The sequence below is a fragment of the Neolamprologus multifasciatus genome, chromosome 22 (genome assembly GCF_963576455.1).
Source record: "Neolamprologus multifasciatus chromosome 22, fNeoMul1.2, whole genome shotgun sequence".
NCBI lineage: Eukaryota > Metazoa > Chordata > Actinopteri > Cichliformes > Cichlidae > Neolamprologus > Neolamprologus multifasciatus.
Window position 1 is genome coordinate 22,820,368 of NC_140459.1, and position 19,136 is coordinate 22,839,503.

The following is a 19,136-nucleotide window of genomic DNA, read 5'->3' on the forward strand; positions in this document are numbered from 1 at the left end:
ATTTAGTTTTTTCTTTATCACTCGTGTGTTACTATTCCAATAGAAGCAATCTCCTGCCGTGGAAGTGACGAAGCAGAAATAGTTTGGCTCACAGAGATTTCAAAACATGCATAAGAATGAAACCCAGCAGTGGGAGATAAATGTAATATACACTTTAGATGGATGGATGGCAGTAAGCTTATGAAAGGCTGAAGGTCATTTAATCCTTTCGCTAATCCCCACGGTCTTCAGCTTGATCGGGGAACAGTGGTTAAAGACCCAAGCAACCCACTCTACCCCTCTGCCACCCATCGCTGCCATAGAGTAATAAAACCCGATGTGCAGACAAAGTAGCTCTAACATCAACAATCTGACACGGTAGATTGGGGCTTGCTTTGGGCTCAGACTGATCTGGCGCCGCTATCGGCTTTGGCATTGGCAGGTTCCAACCTTAAATGACTTAAAAAGTCAAAGACATATTCTGCACACTGCCAAGAAAACCAGTGGGGCACAAATCTGGCCAAAGTTTAATCGCATTTACTTTACAGAAAAGCATAGAGGCAAGTAGCAATGAGCCAAGTGGATGACACTTTTAATTCTCATATTGGGAAGCTTTGGGCTCTGTCATGTGGTTGCTTGTGAATCAAAGACCGGAGTAAATGAAGGAATTGATTTAAAAATATGCAGAGTATTGTCTGTCCTTCTTGGATATAACGCTTGCCTGAAAGTCTAAGTATGTATCAAATTGAGTTGTGCATTGTCCTTTTTACTCACACACTCACAGTAAAGAACTTTCAAACTCTTTGTTGTATTATTCCTTGAATAAATCCTAAATACTGCCTACATGACCCTTTATTTACATTTCCTACATGGACAGTGTTTTTCTCTCAAGTTATTTAAAGAGATGTATGAGTTTATTTCATTTTGGCCAGAAACTCTTTCTCTAGTGCAGCCTAGCTTTAGCTTAGTGCATTTTGGGATACGTAGTTCACCCTCCTTCAACCTTAAGTAGGTTAGGTTAAATACTGTTATCTCAGAGATGGTAAATTAAATATAAATATATTCACAATTTGTTTGCAAAAGGCAAAAATATGCTATTATACAGTGTGCATCAGATAATACAGTGGAAATGATAAGTATATTATACACCCACTTCATTGTGTTTTGTTTCAGTTTTTATTAAACTCGTTTTTAGATTTCTCAGGAGTCATAGCTAACAATAAGTTACTTATCTGTTTTTTTCTTTTTAAATCTAGCTCTCCAACAAAAGAATTGCAACATTTTTACTTGTGCATCGGGGTTTTTTTTTCCACTATTGTTGCAGACTAAGATTAAACAGAAATGCAAACACACACGCACACACACACAGAAGCAGCAGAGCCACCAGTAGGAGGGGTGGATGGCTGATACGGCTTGCTCCACTTTTCCATCTGACAGAGCAAAAGGGATCAAGACTGTGTCAAATAGCGAGTCAGCACGGGAAGAGGGAGTCGGCCAGGCTTATGCGCGCTCTGTCTCCATTGACTGTTAAAGGCATGGACAGGCTCTCAGTTAGTTTCTCCAACTATCACAACTGTCCCCAGGGAGCGTGTTAATGTGGGATTTTCAATTCTCAGTGCAAAAAGCTGGGGTGACTAGTTAAGGACAGTTGGTTTTAGGTTACTTTTTGATGCCTGTAAGTAGATTTTTTTTTTAGGAGGGGGGTTAAGTTCAACTCTAAGTAGCTGTGTGTACAGCTGTAGCTATGGTTTGTTTTTGCTGCTGAACATCATGGATACTTGTGGGTAGCTCATAGGTAAGGAAGATTCTGCTTTTTTATTTGGGTGAAGAAGTTATATAAGGAAGAACTTGTTTATTCTACATTCAGTAATTTTTCTTCCTTCATGCATTACTGATTGGTTGATGTTGTTGATTTCTTCATCATGTGACAAGTGAAATGGAGCTTTAGCACTGGTGCTGTTTGTCTGGGGAATGTTTTAGAGGAAGATGTTATTGGTATTGATAGCGATTAGAAGGCTTGATTTGGACTGTGTGTTGGAATACTTTGCCTTGGCTGCTGGAACTGTAGGGCGTGAGGATTGGTAGGTAAGTAACATCTCCATCAGCTTAATACCTTATTATTTTAAGAGGCTTGTTATGGATGTTGTGTTAAGTTTTTTTTGCCAATTATGCACTGCGAACATGCTCTTACAAGGTTCTGACCTTCAGCCAAGTGCAGTATTTGCCTTATGTCTATCTTACTAACTTCCACATTATCCTCTTTACTGTTATGTCGCTGAAAGTAGGCTGAGAGGGCACTGTGTTAGTCTATTATGAGACCAAGAGTTAGCACGATGCTTAGAGCACGTCCTGCTTTCAGAGAATCCCAAATCTTCCTCAGGTCTTTTTCAAGGAACCACATTCTTCATACATGCAGTGGTGGGAAAACATGTGTGGCCCCTTCTTGATTTACAATTTTTTTGTATGTTTGTCATACTTAAATGTTTCAGGTCATCAAAAAAGCTAAATATTAGACAGAGATAACACAAATAAATGTAGTTTCTAAATGAAGGTGTTTTTTATTGTTTTTATTATTAAATGGGGGAAAAATCCAAACCTACATTGCTCTGTGTGAAAAAGTGATTGCCCCCTAAACCTAATAACCGGTTGGGCCACACTTAGCAGCAACAACTGCAATCGAGCATTTGAAGTAACTGGCATTGAGGTTTTTTTAGCACTGTGGAGGAATTTTGGTCCACTCTTCTTTGCAGAATTACTGTAATTCAGCCACATTGGAGGGTGTTTGGGCAGCTGCCTTTTTAAGGTCATGCCACAGCATCTCAATTGGATTCAGGTCAGAACTTTGATTTGGCCACTCCAAAGTCTTCATTTTATCTTTCTTAAGCCTTTCAGAGGTGTACGTGCTGGTGTGTTTTGGATCACTGTCCTCCTGCAGAACCCAAATGTGCTTCAGCTTGAGCTCATGAACGGATGGCTGGACATTCTCCTTCAGCAAGTTTTGGTAGACAGCAGAATTCATGGTGCAAGTCTTCCAGGTGCTAAGACTTCTGTGGCTGTTTTGCTGCAAAACAGCCACAGAAACCACACTATCACCACCATGTTTTACTGTTGGTATGATGGTTAATTTCTGAAATGCTGTTTCCAGATTTAATGGTACATACACCTTCCAAAAGGTTCAACTTTTGTCTTGTGAGTCCACAAAATGCTTCTCAAAGGTCTTGGGGATCATAAAGATGTCTTTTTTTGGCAAATGTGAGACAAGCCTTTGTGTTCTTTCTGGTTAGCAGTGGTCTTCTCCTTGAACTCCTCCATGCAGATCATTTTTGTCCAGACTGATAGATGCCGCTGACTTGGTTTCTCTGGTGTTTCTTTAGATTGTGGCATAATGTGTTGCTTTTTGAAATCTTTTAGACTCTTTCACTCTGTCAGAAAGGTTCTATTTAAATGATTTCTTGTTTTGACAGTGAGTGTCTTTAGTAAAAACTGAACTCTGAGTTACTTCATGATTTAACAAGAGGGACAATTACTTTCTCACACAGAGACAGATAGGTTTGTATAACTTTTCTCTGTTAATCGATTAAATCATCATTTAAAAACTGGGTGTTGTATTTACTCTATTTGTTTGATGATCTGAAACATGTAATTATGACAAATATGCAAAACACTAACAAATCAGGAGAGGGGTAAACACTTTTTCACACCACTGTATGCGGCATATTTGTGGTAACGCAGAGTGGAGGCAGGCAGAATGGCAGACCATTTATGGCTGTAGCTAAAATCTGTATGTCTAGCTTTCCTGTGTGCTCAGTAGCTTGCACACCAGGAAGGAAGATAATCCCGAGAAAGAAGCTTATAAATTAGCTTAAGGGCAGAGAGAAGCAGATTTGGATTGTAGAGGTCACTGACAAAGCATTCTCCCTACACAAGAATCGGGAGGAATTAGGAAAGGGCATTTTGGTGACAACCACATAAAACATCAGACACGACAAGGATAATGAATAGTGAGCACGAACTGCGCATTGGTCTTTAATAACGACCTATTTCAATTTTCACTCGGCTGGAGGAGGAATAATGACGCTGTAAGCTGCCTTTGTACGTTTCTATAAAAAAAACATTTGTAATATTCAAAGTCTGGCCTTGATATGGCTACTTTATCTTTTATGCCTGGATGACTGTCCTAGTTGGAAGAACACCTTGAGGAATTTCTTGGAATTTGGCACGAATGTTCACTTGGACTCAAGGCTAAGCTAATTAGATTCTGTTAGTTAAAGGTCAAGTTTTTTGGCTTTAACTCAAGAATTCATAAGTGAATAATGGCTGTTAAATAAATAAATAAATGATCTAGCCTTTGTTTAACACCATAACTTAGGAACAAATAAGGAGAATTCGATCATAAGTCACATTTACACTAAACTTTGTTAGGCCCCTTGGAAGTGTGATCTTCTGTGCTTCAGAGGTGAAGATGTATGTGAAACATCTACATTTTAAAATCTGCTCATTAGCAGCAACATCCAATTTTGTGCACTGTCACAGCTACATATTTGTGTTGTGTTAGAATGGGCTTTCCTGTCCAAGCATTGATTGATTAATTGATAATACTTTATTCAATCCCGAGGAAAATTGGGTTAAGGCTGCCAGCCTCGCCAGCGCCATCTTACAATTCCGACCATACATACTAGTGGTGCAACGGATCAAAAATCTCACGGTTCGGATCGGATCACGGTTTTAAGTCACAGATCGGATAAATCTTGGGATCTGCAAAAAAGAAAAAAAGGCAACATTTTAACATTTGCCTATTAACTTTTTAAGTATTTTTTGCCTATTAAAAACATTCAACTCAAGACTCATTCCACGCAATTATATAAAAACAAATTAAGGTGCAATATAGGGCAGTACAGGTCTTTGTATCTACCACCACCGCTGTGATATAATGAGCGGTCACGGTCACGTAGCTTTCCGTTGACCTGGAGATCCACCCGTTTGTAGTTGGGCAATATAAGATGCCTGGGACAGTTCAGCCATAACTTTAAACTTTTCCTGCTCATGCCTTGGTACAATCTTGTCACTAAAGTGGACGCGCAACGGGATATCATAGCGTGGCTCAAGCACATTCATCATAGTTTAAACCCCTTGTTTTGCACAAGGAAATACGGCTTCCCGTCTGCAGCTAAACACCCCAATAGCTTTTGTAATAGCTTTAGCCCGGTCGGATTGGGCAGCAAAGGGCTGCTTAAATGCTGCAAACTCCTCTGCTCCTCCACTTGGACCGCTAGCACTGGCCATAACTATCGCTTGACAGACTGACCACGCGCACCATACACATACTCTTTTTCCTTATTTTTCGAATCTTCGGATCACGTGCGTGCCGAACTGTGGAGTGGGATCGGTTCGGATTACGGATCAACCATGATCCGTTGCACCACTAATACATACATTACACAAACATCACATGGGGAAGACAGGTCAGAGAGGTATAACAATGGAAAATGCACGTGAACACATGCAAGAAATCTGACATCTAATATTGTAGACATACATACAGCAGTAGCAGAATGAGTACAATAAAGCGTAAAAATAATATCTTTATTGTCATTCCTTTTAGGCAAAGAAATTCAATGAAACTGCATCAGTGCAAATATCTCATATGGGTTTAAAATATGGCAGCTAAAAAGAAAATCTTACTATATATTATATTAAAAACTCTAAAGTCTCTAAAAGTAACCATACAAAATTCCAAAAGGGAACGTTTTTCATCTCATACATACGAGATGGTTCACATTTTATAGGCATTCATGCATGATTGATTTTCTTTCTTTCTTTTTTGAATGCACAGTTCCAGCAGCATTTAGCAGAGTTAAGGATTTGGATAAAAACTATTTTTTAATCTGTCTGTCCTTCTTTTTAATGTCCTGAAACATCTGCTTGAGGGCAGCACTTCAAACAGAAAGTGTCCGGTGCAGAATGGATCTTTCAGTATGCTCTGGGCTTTTCTGAGGCAGCGGGAATTGTAAAGATATTCCAGGGAGGGGAGAGGGTATCCGATCAGCTTCTGGGCAGTGATGATGAGCCTCTGAAGCATTTGCTTCTCTGCCGCTGTGCAGCTGGTGAACCGCACACAGATGTAGTATGTGAGTATGCTCTCTATGGAGAAGCCATAGAAGTTTTTGGGTGAGGCGGTTCTTCCTGAGGATCCTCAGGAAGTAAACCGTGCCCAGAAACTGGAAGTCCGGTCATGTTAGGTCAAATCAATTTTATTTCTTTGTCGGTATATCACGGATCAAAAAAAAGTTGCTATAATTGGCTTCACAGTGTGTACATCAAAAGATATCCTCCATCTTTAGACCCATGACCCAAATGAAGAACGTCTTTATATGATTTAGGAGTTTGAGCTCTTTGTTCATTCTTCACATTTAAAGTATTTGTCTATTTGAGCTGAGTAACTTGAGGCACATGTATTATAATAAAAAAAAATGATACAATAAGAAGTATTTTAGTACTTCCTTCTGATCGTCATACACAAACTACATCAGTTTATATGTGTGAGCCGACTTGGTGGGTCTGAGGAGGAGAAGAAAGGTTGAGACAGTTTTGTGTCACTGATTTTTTTGGTTTTTAAGCAGTGGCAGGCAGCATCCAGGTAAAGAAAAGAGAGTGTGTAGCTATGGCAACGTTTATCACTGACTGCTGGGAAGTCATTTAAATCCATCTCGGGTTTAGTTTGTATGCTCATGTTTATACAATAGGAGCCTTCAATTCCTAAAATTGCAGAATGTCATTTTCTTCAGAATGATAAAATCAAACGCAGATTAAAGTAATACCACAGTTAAAAGCTGTACAAAGACAGGCCTTCGACTTTTCAGTTCAGAGAGAGAAATCAGCTCAGCCCTGTGATACTGTGATATGCATTTTATTGCCAATACTGTGTATGTTTTTGATTAAACATGTGCAGTACTACCGTTCTTCAATAGTAGCTAGTGCATTTTGAGAGGCTACATACATCATTCAGTACAGTCATGTGCCCTGTGTAAGAAATGGTTTCACAACTCCAGCCCTGAAAATCAGACTACTGTTTGGTTTCTGGGTTGGAGCTAGAAACACAGCTTTCGTTACCAGTGATGATGCTCAACATAAAATTAGGTCAATTTGACACAATAGCTGAGGTTTGTTCTTCATGCTAGTTTGAGGTCCATAGTAGATAGTGAATGGACTGGTACTTAGATAGCACCTCGCTACTCTTGTTTGAGCCCTCAATTGGCTCATTGATCCAATCACACACACATTAGTACCGTGGTTTTATCTGTACCTAAGCACTTTTTTCTACCATTCACACACAAGCTAATGGTTGCATCAAAGGCAACTCAGGGTTTACTATCATGCCCAAGGAGGAGCTAGGGTCAATCTACTGATCTTCTGATTGTTAGATGACCTGGTCTACCACCTGAGCAAAGCCATAATGAAATCAAAGAGACCCAACTGCAATTGACCACAGTGGTATTTTGAAAAATGCAGTGTAAGCAGTAGAGAGGTTCCTGGTGACTTTAAAAGGAGATTGGAAAAATAGAAATATGATGATCTCTTGTTTGCAGGCAAGTGTCAAAAGCATCAGAATACTCCAAGATGAGGAATGAAATGCTACAGCCTACTTTTTATATCGTTTCCTAATGCTTAAGCTTTACAAGGATCTGTGTTGGCATTCTTGTTGGCAATACCAGACTGGGTTATTTTGGGTATCAGATCAGAAAGGAAGCAAGTGTCATTGTGCATCACTAATGTAATCTGCAGCTGACTGGTGAGTGGAGGCAACCGCAAGGCACAAACTTTTATGTCCTGCACTGACCCTGCCACAAAAGCGATGCGTGCATCAGAAGAGACGCGTAAATTATGTTTTTCTTTGAGTCATTTCACCAAACACAGCCTTCAAATCAATAAATGTCTCGTGTACATTCAAAAACATAATCTGTACAGCCTTGCATGTAAACATCACGACAAGCTTCCCATAATCTCATAGCATGTTCTTCTGGTTATAAGACCAGTCTTTACATCGGCCGGTGGAACAGAGGAACGCTTAAAATCAGTTCAAATCTGGGTCAAATAGTTTTATGCATGCAGACACACACAAACATGGGCTTATATTCTGGCAGATATGTTTGCTGCAGTATACCACAACAAATGTGTAGTAGTCAATCCTTCACAGTAGGTGGTATGTAGCGTTGAGGAAGCAGAGATGATTTGAGTCATGTGAAGATTTGTGTCAGTGCTTTCGAGCTATATTTTAAGTAAGAGGCGAGGATTTACTCCCCGTCTGGTAAATGTGCTGTCTGGCTCCCTGGTAGCCACAGAAGTGATGTCTATCAGAAAAGATAATCTCTTCTACACATTTGTTTTCCTGTTTTCACCACTGGATTCAACCTTGGTTCAGATTAGATCCCTAGCAGTATATACCATGCAGTATTATATTCAGATAAACAGCGCAGTTTAAAAAGTTTTGTTAAAAGAAAACTTTACGGTACTATTGCTGTTGATCTTATTCTTTGGTTGTTTAAAAAATAAATACAACATTTTAATCAGTCGGAAAAAAATCCACAATGAAACAACACATTAAAAAAAGAGAGAGAAAACCCTTAACCCGCCCAGTCACGTCCTAACCATTTCCCTTCATTTGTGACATTGCGTAAAGGAGTCTGCTTCATTGAGTGATTTTGTTTTTCTAAATCAGTTAGCTTTTAGCTCTCTAACACAGAGTCTGTACCCATGTAGTCAACACATCTGGTAATATGAATTCCATGTGGTTATTTCAAAAATCTGATTTTCATGAAAACTTGTTGCAGTTATTTCAATTTAATTGTAAATACAGTTATTTTTCCTGAGACAGATGACTGAGCTGTACGTTCTGCCTACTGTTGAAATAGATGTCACATCTAGAACCAAAGGTTATCAGCTTGAAGTTACTTTTTATGAATGAAAGATGTAATCACAAGAAGGTAATAGAATACATATGCATGTTACCTTATTTAGCTCCACTTGCTTTCAGTAACTCAAATTTCATGCCATTGTGCTGAATTGTTTTATTAATTTTTCTGCTTTGTTCCTGTGTTTTTGAAAAGTTTCCTGTTAAATACATTCTCATTACTGTTGTAGTACATGTTGTTGTAGCAGTAATAGTAGGTTACAGCAGCATGACATGCTATAGCAGATATTGACTCAACAATAACTAAAAAAGATTCTAAATATGGCCCCACAAATATCTAAACAATATAAAACCTATAACATAACACTTGATATTGTATTTTTACCTGAAGAGTTCCCTCAAACATGTTGGCCAAACAAATACTATTTAGTGCATCTTACACACAATGACACGGACATACAATAACATAAATTTCATTTGCAAATTACATTTGAAGAATAAAAATTAAGCAGTAAATAAAAAAAACTTTAGTTTCACATTTAAACAGCTGGAGCATCAGGAAATTCAGTAACATTTAAAAATTTCTTGACCGGATTAAAATCCAACCTGTTGGATTTAACATGGCAACGGAAAGCTGTGACACCAGGATGACCCTTGTGTTCTCTTATAAAGTACAAGCAGATAATCACAATGTGATTAAACATTTTGAATCCATGACATGTCACCACTGCCCGCAGAGTTTAGTAATCTTGCTTAGTATGTTGTCTCTTTAGAATCAGGGTGCACCTCATACAGGGCAACAGTAAAAACAGATGGCTTCTGTTTTTGCTCACGTGCGCCACGAGTGTGAAAGCAAGCAATATTTATTTATGTAACACATTTCACAGACAGGAGTCACAAATGCAGAAATGAGAGCAGTACAGAAAAAAAAAAAAAACTAAAAGAAGAAGGTAAAAATACACAGTGCATAAAAGCAGATCCAGTGCAAACATATTACCCAAACAGCCATCTCAACAAATATTAGTTGGCTTTTGAAAGATGATATCGTGCACATATCTCATCCTTGATACTGTAGCAGCTAAATTCAATACTTTAATTAACTACAACCTTTTCTCTGTTTGTTTTACTACTGTGGATATGCACCGTTACATGCAGTGTTCACACTTCACTTGTAATAAGAATAAGAAAGCTGTGTGTGCGATGTTGGTTGGGAACCGATCAGAATGCAACCAGTTGGCAATCAGCTGAGTCAAGTTCCTTGTTGTGAAGAGCAGTGCAGATGTCTTGTGGTCATCGACACTGACTTTTTATCAGTCTGTCTGAGAGATGTTATTTCATCTATTTAGAAAAGTTTCATGCACTCACCAAGCTACTTCTTGATATTTCTAACATGGTTTCTGTCTTATTTTCTACTCTCGTGTAACTGAACAGTTAGTTTGACTGTAATATGTCAGTTAAGCACATTATTTATTTGTGTAAATGCTAATACAAAATAAGGAAAAACATAGTACTATATTAGTAGTAGTTACAACAACCTGAGATTATCAAAACAAAATGCACTATGTACAGTCTTCTTCTGTACATAGTACAGATCAGTATATAGTATAGATACTGATGGAAAAATTATTACTATATAAATTCACAAGTGAGCAATAAGTACATAATTCAGTTGTTATCATAAGTTTTTATCATTGCGATATGATACCACTGATGCACATGTACATAGATGAATCTGAACACAGTGGTATATCTGAATCCTTTCCTTCATTTACTTCCATAATACTCACAATTCTTTGATAGTACAGCAAACCCTCCCCTTCACACTGGTCCTTCTGCCTATGACTCATTAGCTCTCTGTTTCCACTGTCTATCACCAGCTCTCCCTCTGCTATAGACAATGACTTTACTCTCTCTTATCTTCAAAAAAGCTTTACAGCACTGGGTTACACACTGTCTGTGGCAATTTGCTCACTGTCTTCACAATTTCATGCAGTGGACATTATACCTGGTCCTGCAGTCGTCTACAGACTTTATAGCAATTTGACTTCGGAGAATTCTTTTCCGTAATGAGGACAAAACTTTCTGTGATTCTCGTGCTACTGATTTCCATCTATGCGTGAAATAATTCTGTCATTCCCCAATGCTTTATTCACCTCTTTGCGCTTTATTGCTGTTTGCCTATTCCGCTTCCACATTTTTATTGTTTTCCTCCTTTGCTTCGCTGCATTTCTGACCATTGAAGAACACAGGAAAAGATTTTTGCAAACATTTGACAACACCAAAATGAGTCCCGGGAAGCCGAGCAATGAACTTAAAATGGACTAAACAATTTTTTTGCATACATCTCCTAAATCGTTTTGACAGCATTTGCCAGCAGCTGAAATTAGCTGATAATGTTAATCCTTATTAAATCACTGACAGCTGTGTAGAACAACATTTTTCTCGTGTAAAACTGGTTTAAATGCTTAGCCATGACTATATATTGAATGGTACCAACTGATTCAGATAAGTGGATTAAAGCGGCTAAAATTGCTTACATCTACTGTAAAAGCGCAGCCTGTCTATAAAGACCTAATGTGCATTTTGTTCTGTACCTTTACTTACCAGCACGCTGGTGGTTCAAGAGACATATTTGGGATATTTGGGTCTCTTATGAATAAAAGCTGAAGGTGAAATGTTAAAGCGTGACCTACAGTTATTTAAACATACCAGTACATGTAGTTTTTTTTCTGTGGAAACAAAGATAAGCTCTTGACCTTAAAAGTTAGCAGAAACAGCTTCTTGTAGATATTTTCATAGTAAAGGCATATCTCTAATGCCAAATGTATGCTACCTCTTGTCTTAAATTATATAAGTAAACACACCATTGGATGGAAGTGCTCTTGCATCAGTCTGCATTTGGGCTGTATTTGCTGGTGCATCTAACCCTGGACAAACTTTTCCATGAAGTGGAATCATGTATTTCAAATAACCTGGAGATTTCATTTAGAAACCCTTGTCCTAGTCTTTGGCATTCAAAACATGTTTTTTTCTCAGACCTTGAGAGATCTCATTAGAGCTTGACACCACACAGTTTGAAAGAGAATACTAGATCCAAGATGTCAGAGGTTTAAAAAGGACTGGTTCCCCCTATCTTATCTAGAAACACAGTTTTAGTTTTATGGATTCAGAGAAGTTCTAAAAATTATGGCAAAATGTCAGTTTTAGGTTTTGTTTATCAGCTCAAACAAAGTTTGGTTCGTTGGAAAAAAGTCCATGTGTTGTATTTTTTTTTAATATGACTATAAAGGTGCTGGCAATACATCACTACACTTACATACAGCTGAAATCCCTTCATCAAGCCATTCAGTTTTAGTCATTCAAAGCATGTTTAACCTTTGTTTGCTGCTTAACAGGGGGCAATTGGCTTTCATAGCACTGCCCTTTCAGGCAAGATTTGGTGCCAATTTATTCTCAGTAGACATAAAAGGTCAATTTACGCTGTTGTTCGGAAAGTATTTTTCCAATTTTTTTCTTAACAGCCACAACAACATTCTACCAGCAATTAGGAAGCAAAATGGGAAGCATTTTAATAGGTTTCTGCCACTGGCAGGTCAACATTTTTGCTTATCTGGTAACAACAGTGCTACTAATCAACATCTTGTGCAGACATACACATTTTTGAGAGAAATGTCCGAGCTCAGTGATATAATTCATATTTGTAAGCATTTCTGACAGGATTAAGAGTAATTCCATTGGTGATCTCTTAACCATGCAATCTGACACTATCACAGGTCAAAATTTCAGTTTGTCCAATACAATAAATCACCTGCAAAATGATAAGATCCCTATCAGCTGCAGTTCTGATTCTTATGTAACTTATTAAGCAGCTAAAGATAAAGTGCACATGTTAAATGTTAGGATACTAATGGTTATATTTATTGCAATGCAAAGCAGCGCAGTGCCTTGCAGCAGCAGCCCTCAATGAGCACATTGTCTAGTTACAAACTCTTGTTTAATGTGTGTGTAAACTGTGTAATCCCCACTGAGCATGGAGGGTTATCACCAACCAAAGACCAAAGAGCAGATGTGTCGGTTACAGAAATGCTAGAAAGCAGGTTGATTTTATGTATATTTACACATCTTGTAGTTTTTTCTTATAATGCCAGGTGGAGATCTTTGCAGTATACATTTGGATTCCATAGCCTATCTACCAACTGTACTAATATAGAGACCTGTTTGTACATCTGGTACCTGTTTTCCATGATAAGAAGAGCTGTCAGCAGTTCCTGGTCCATTCAAAGGCTATAACAAAAGTATCACAAAAGCTGCGTCCTTTTAATCTTTTCTCACCCTCTGATCCTAACTGATAATCTAACACTGTTATGAGCCCAGTGGGAGTCACAGCAGTGTTGTGAAGCCGTAGCTGTAGTGGATCTACAATTCCAGCATTCGGGGTTTGTGCCAACTTTGTGTGCGACATAAAACTAAATAAAAGTCAAAGCTGACTTTCTGCTGAAAGGCACAAAAAGCCAACAGTGGAGTATAGCTATAGTAGATGAAGGTTAGCAGTCAATTAAGCTTGAAACTCGGCAGACAAAACAAAGAGGTCACAGATAATGTGTATTTGTGTGTGTGTGTGTGTGCGTGTGTGTGGTGTTATCTTTAGCAATCCCTCCCTGCTGTGTGCTGTCAGATAGTTTCTCATTACGCCAACTTCCTCTCTGCTGAGACTAGTGTAGAATACTGTGTGTGTCTGTGTGTGTGTCTTTATTTATTGCATGCAGTCTGAATGTTTGGAGCAGTAAATTACAGGCTTTCATGTCCATGTATAAATTAACCATTAAAAACATGTAACACTTCACGTCCCTGTACTTATGTGAGCAAAGCCGTTTGGAAGTACTTAACTGGACATCATTTGGGAGGTCATATATAAGCTAACGAGCACATATGACTATGAAAACAAAAGTCGATTTGTGTGTTAGCATAATTTCCCAACACATAGTGCAACCCTTTAGAGTTCAAAAATATAGTTCCTCAACAAATTAGATCTGTAAAAGTGGTCATTGTCGTGGGATGTATAACCATGGTAATTAGTGAAATGTCAGAAATGGGTTGCAGATGCCTATTAAGAAATGTTTTTCCATTGTTTTCTTGCAAATATCAGGATTCCAATGCAAGATAAAATAAACCAAATGTATTTTAATAAACTTACAAAGACTGTGACCAAAGGACACTGCAGGGAAAAGCAGGATAAAGCCAAAAAAAAAAATGATAATAATAATAAAAGGACAAACCAAAACTCAGGGGAATATGTAAGAATGAGGCAGGACACAAAATGGCAAACAGCAGGATAAACAGAAAGTCAGACAAAGAGCAGAGACAAAAATATATATTTACTCAGAGGTGTGACGAGACACCAGTGGGAGGCTGTTTAGGGCAGGACAGCTCGGAGAGTAGCTGGCCCGTGCTTGTAGACAAATCCAACACTTTCATAGTGACCAAAGCCGTCACAAGGAGTATCTTCAATTTTTTTGCTGACTGGTTGAGAAGCACACGTTTTCCCCCCCACAAACAGGTGGTTGCTAGGGGGTTACTGTAGGTCTGTGTGACTGGAGCTTTAGCGATAATTTTCTCCTCAGCAAGCACTAGCAACCAGCCAGGGAATGCTCATTTTTACCTCATGACCAGTTAGACCATCTAGGCCTCTGTGACTGGGTCTTATTCAGCTACAGTGGTCGGTAAAATAAATGACGTATATACACAAGCCAAAGCAGCAAAAATACCACACACATATTTCCTTATCCTTGCCATTCTTTTGCTCTCCCGCCTTGTCTTTTTTTAATCTTCCTCTATCTGTCGCTTTCTCAAACACACAAAAACACACAAAGCCCTGCACCATGTTGATACCTGTCAAGCTGTCTCTAAGCTTCACTGCTGTAACTGTTTTTCTGATCCTTAGTCTTTGAAGTGTCATAGTGCAGATGATGATCATCAGGGGATTGTACTCACATCTTATTAGTGACATTTTGAATTGAGTGTCAGTGTATGTGTGTGTGCATGTGTCTGGTTTATGATCCTCTTTGCAGTCCTTCATGTTCAGACATACTTTTGAGGGTTAATGTTGATACACTCTTGTCATTTACAGTCAAACTGATCATATATAAGTGGCCTGTCAGAGCAGAAATAGTCTTGAGTGGTATTTTTTACTGATCTGCAGTTAACGTGATGTAAGTGGCAAGCAGAGCATGTACCTTTTTAACTGTCTGTTTGCTTTTTTTTGATGGACAGGTGTAAAACCAACAGTAAAGTTTTCTTCATTTGAACCAGAAACCAGTCAGCGTGTTTGTTTATTTCATTCATTTATGCTCTCAAATCCAGAGTTTCGTGCAACAGAGCTGTGTTAAGCGGGCATCACAGAGGAGTATCGTTGAATTCCTCTTTGAAAGCTACCCTTCTGTTATTTCCCCAAAGGTTGGATAAAAACCTAAGATACCATAAAGACAAAAATAATCAAAACAGCTTGTTAATTTTATTGAAGTGAAGCTGTCAGCCAAGCTTCCTCTCATTAAAATTTTAAATTGTTAAAGATATACAGATTTTACAGTCAAAGCATTTCCCTGTTGTTGCTGTTAAAGAGAGCAAGGACTTTTTAACAGAGCATTTCCAAACATCTTAGCTTTTTGATACTTTGCACATAGACAAAAAAAAGTATGTCACAAAAACAAAAAACTACAAGGGTCAAAATCAGTCCCTGTGATGCCTGATAGTCAGTTGTGTATCCTTTTTGCTGGATAACAGCCTGCAGTCATTTGCTCTCTCATGCTCCTCCAGATGTGATGGCCTTCAGTTCAGCCCACAGATTGTCACTGATTCAAGTCAGGGCTTTGCCTAGGCCAGTCAGTAACATTCTCTTTGGCCTTCTGGAGGTCGTTCTTCATCAAGGTTGTTGTCGTGTTGGAAGACAAAGCAACAACTCAGACTCAGGTTTGCTGCCGACTACTGGAGGTTTACTTTCAGAATCTTCACATTTCCGATTCCTTCCACCTTGACCAGATTCCCACTTCAAGACGCACTGAAGCGTCCCCACAACATAATACTGCCACCACCGTGTTTCACTGTAGAGACGCTGTTCTGTTTTGGGTTTTACACCTCTTCCCTCTTTCTCCAGCACAGGCAGTAGTTTAGTCTAGTCTATTCTCATCTGAACAAAGGATGTGCTTCCAGTTTGCATGATCCTTCTTCAGCTTGTACTCGGCATCCTTCACTCTGGCTTGAAGTGGCGTTTTTCCTGGTCTGAGACTTCAAAGTCCAGTCCTGTTCACGGTCCTACTGATGGTCTTTTTTGAGACCGCAGTTCCCAGCTTGACTAAGTCATTTCCTCGTGTCTTGGTAGTTCTGTTGTTTTTGGACACATCTCACTAGTTTTCTTTTCAGAGTCTGTGATTTATTTCCTACCTCTGCCCGGCTTGTTCTGCACTGCGTGGCTCTCTTTCAACTTCTTGATGATACTTCTCACTACAGTTCTTGAAACACTGTGATAACTTTGTTTATCTGTCTCCTTCTTTGTGGGCATCAACAATTGTTTTTATTAAGTCTATACTGATTAATTTAGTTTTTTCTCAAGTGGCAGCTCAAACCCTTGCTTAAGTTTTTGTACTGTGTGGAAAAAGTTTTAACTTCATTTAACTTGATTTTACAAGCTTAGAGCATTACAAAGATAAAGCACATTATTGCAGCAGTGGTTTGTGCTACGGCTCAATAAAAAGGTCAGTTTTTCAGGGGGATGATAACATTGACCCATTGACAATAATTCTGTTATTGTCTGCAAGTAGAAATAATGTTATATTAAAAAAAACATGGGGAAATGTTTACAAAACTTTAAGTTTCACAAGGGGATAATAATTTCATTCTAAATTATAGATTTCTGCATATTTAATAACTTTCAAATATATAGGCTGTATATATAAATCCTAATAAATAGATGTCCTGAAACAGCCAACCCTTTATTAAATTTTCTCTCCAACCACTGCTGAGGGTACTCGATGCCATTAGCTTGGAATGAGGTAATTAAGTTCTTCACTAAAGCAGTAGAGAAAGAACAGCATATACCTCTCCAGTTGTGTTTTATCTTTCCTCCCACTCCATAAACGTTCATAGAACAAAATGAGCAGCACAAAGTTTGTGTTGTTTGCTAACTAACAAAATGATTTTCAAAAAAAAGGACATTCTAAATTGGTTTCTAAATTGGTGGAAATTTATTTGTTACCGTGATAAAGATATCAAGTACAGAGTGTTTTCTTTCACAAAGATCAGTCGCTAGGTACGTTTTCATCACCCAAAATCCCTGCTGGGAAGCATTTGTTCTCACATAAATCCCCTTCTTCCCCTGCTAAAGATCCTTGTTTTGAAACCGGCAACTATTACCACAGTAACAGGAGTTGTCTTTAGCTTCAAATAATTGATTTTTTTTCTTTTTCAAGCAGGCCACTGCTGCTTGAAATCAAACCCGAGTCTCTTGTGGTCAGATTGTTGTGCCTACATGCTACAACAAAAGGCTTTACTTTGGAAAGATGTTTGTCAGATATCTGTGCAAAACGTTTTTGAGGCTTTGGTTAAAGAAAAAAAATCCTATACACCTACTCCATATATTTGCATGGTACATTGAATATAGCCTGCAAAGTATTTTACTATAACCTCAAATATTCATGACAAAACATGAAAGTTTAGCAAACGTTCGTGCTGTTTCAAATCTTGAGGTGACATTTCTAAAAGTTTTATACTCACTTAATCTGCTTTATCGCGACTGTTTGCCTGCGGCTTGATTGGACTGAAACTGAACCCACTCTAACTGTCATCAGCTCTGATGTTTCTACTTTAAATCCTGGACGTTGCCACACCCGCTTCAAAACACAGAGAAAGGGACAGAGGAGAAAAAGAAACAAAAATATTTCTCACTGACACATTACTTGCTCCTTCTTTTGCCGTAAGTCATGAAGCTGGCCTTCTTGACCCCATTAGAACATCTCTATGGCTTTCACCTGTCTCTGGCAACTGAAATAAAAGTATATCCAGGGTTAATCGTAAGGTTAATGTGCAGTGTGAACTCTCAGGGTAATTAGTTCACTTCTTATTGATTGACCTCCACACTCGACCTTCCGTTGGGAGCTTTTATAGAAAAGTGAAAGGGTGGGAAGGAGGGAGGCAACGGGTGGCCAAAAAGGAGCAATAAAGCGTTCAAGGTTCTATTGTACGAGATTCTGGCCGCTTGCTTCCTTTGCAGTAATGTGTTAGGTGTCAAAGCAATTGACCATTTAGTTCCACATAAACCCCATACACCATTTAGGCCTCACTGGTTTTTGTTAACTTTTCGCCGATGCAATCCTTTTCATTTTTCCCCCAGACTCTAAGGGCATTCTTCCATGTAAAGGGAGATGGGATAGATAAAAGGAAAAAAGAAAAAAAGGATGAACAAAGACGTGAAAGAAAGTGTTTAGGTTGCTGAACACGGAGAAGGACAAGTGGGGTGATGCTGTAAAGGAGTAAAAGAGCATGGCGGTGCCCGAGTGTCGATCGCTGAATGTTAAACGTATATGCCGTGAATGGCTGAGCTCGGGGAGCTCGATGGGGAGGAACGAGTCCGTTAAAACTTTCTCTCCCCTTTTCACAAGTTGTTGGGCTTTTTTTTTTTCACCTCCTGTATCCATGTGTAGTCATGTGACAGTTTTTATGTGTCTCACAGTCACTGTCTATGTCCCATGTGCCACCTCCCCACACCCTCTCTACCAACCCCCCCACCCCACCCTTCTCTCCACCTCCAGGGAAGCTGGCGCAGAAAACTGGGGCACAGAAGGCTGCCAAACGCTCGTGTCAACCGCTGTCCATACCAAATGCCTGTGCAGCAGAATATCCACCTACGCCGTGTTAGCACAGCAAGCTAAAGACCCGGTGAGTCACCTATGCACTGATGTACTCTGTGGAACTTTGGGGTGTTAACGAGGCAACTACTACCAGGAGGAGAGGGTGCGCAGGTCAGTGAGCTGACGATTTTCTGTACGCAGACTCCAGCCACTATCCCCGTCAGACATATCACCGAGAACTACGTCTCTTAAGTCATTTATTGAGTTAACAGAAGGATATGGATGGGTGAGGCTGGCATGACTAGCAGAGCTTTATGTGAGATGTCTTACTTTATAACAATGAGCGCAGCCTGAGTGGGGCTGTCAGTTTTAAAACTGGGACACGGTACTGTATAAATGGCTATTTTGAT

At 39.0% G+C, this 19,136-nt stretch overlaps 1 protein-coding gene across 25 annotated transcripts in view; it reads left to right on the plus strand.

Moving 5' to 3' along the window:
- The window catches only part of adgrb2 (adhesion G protein-coupled receptor B2), a 265,546-nt gene that overhangs the window by 177,649 nt on the left and 68,761 nt on the right, over nt 1–19,136 (plus strand). For all 25 annotated transcript variants that reach the window (XM_085147628.1, XM_085147623.1, XM_085147627.1 and 22 more), the window contains one exon: nt 18,688–18,814. In XM_085147628.1, the coding sequence (XP_085003754.1) occupies nt 18,688–18,814 (127 nt within the window). The remainder of the gene's footprint in view (nt 1–18,687; nt 18,815–19,136) is intronic.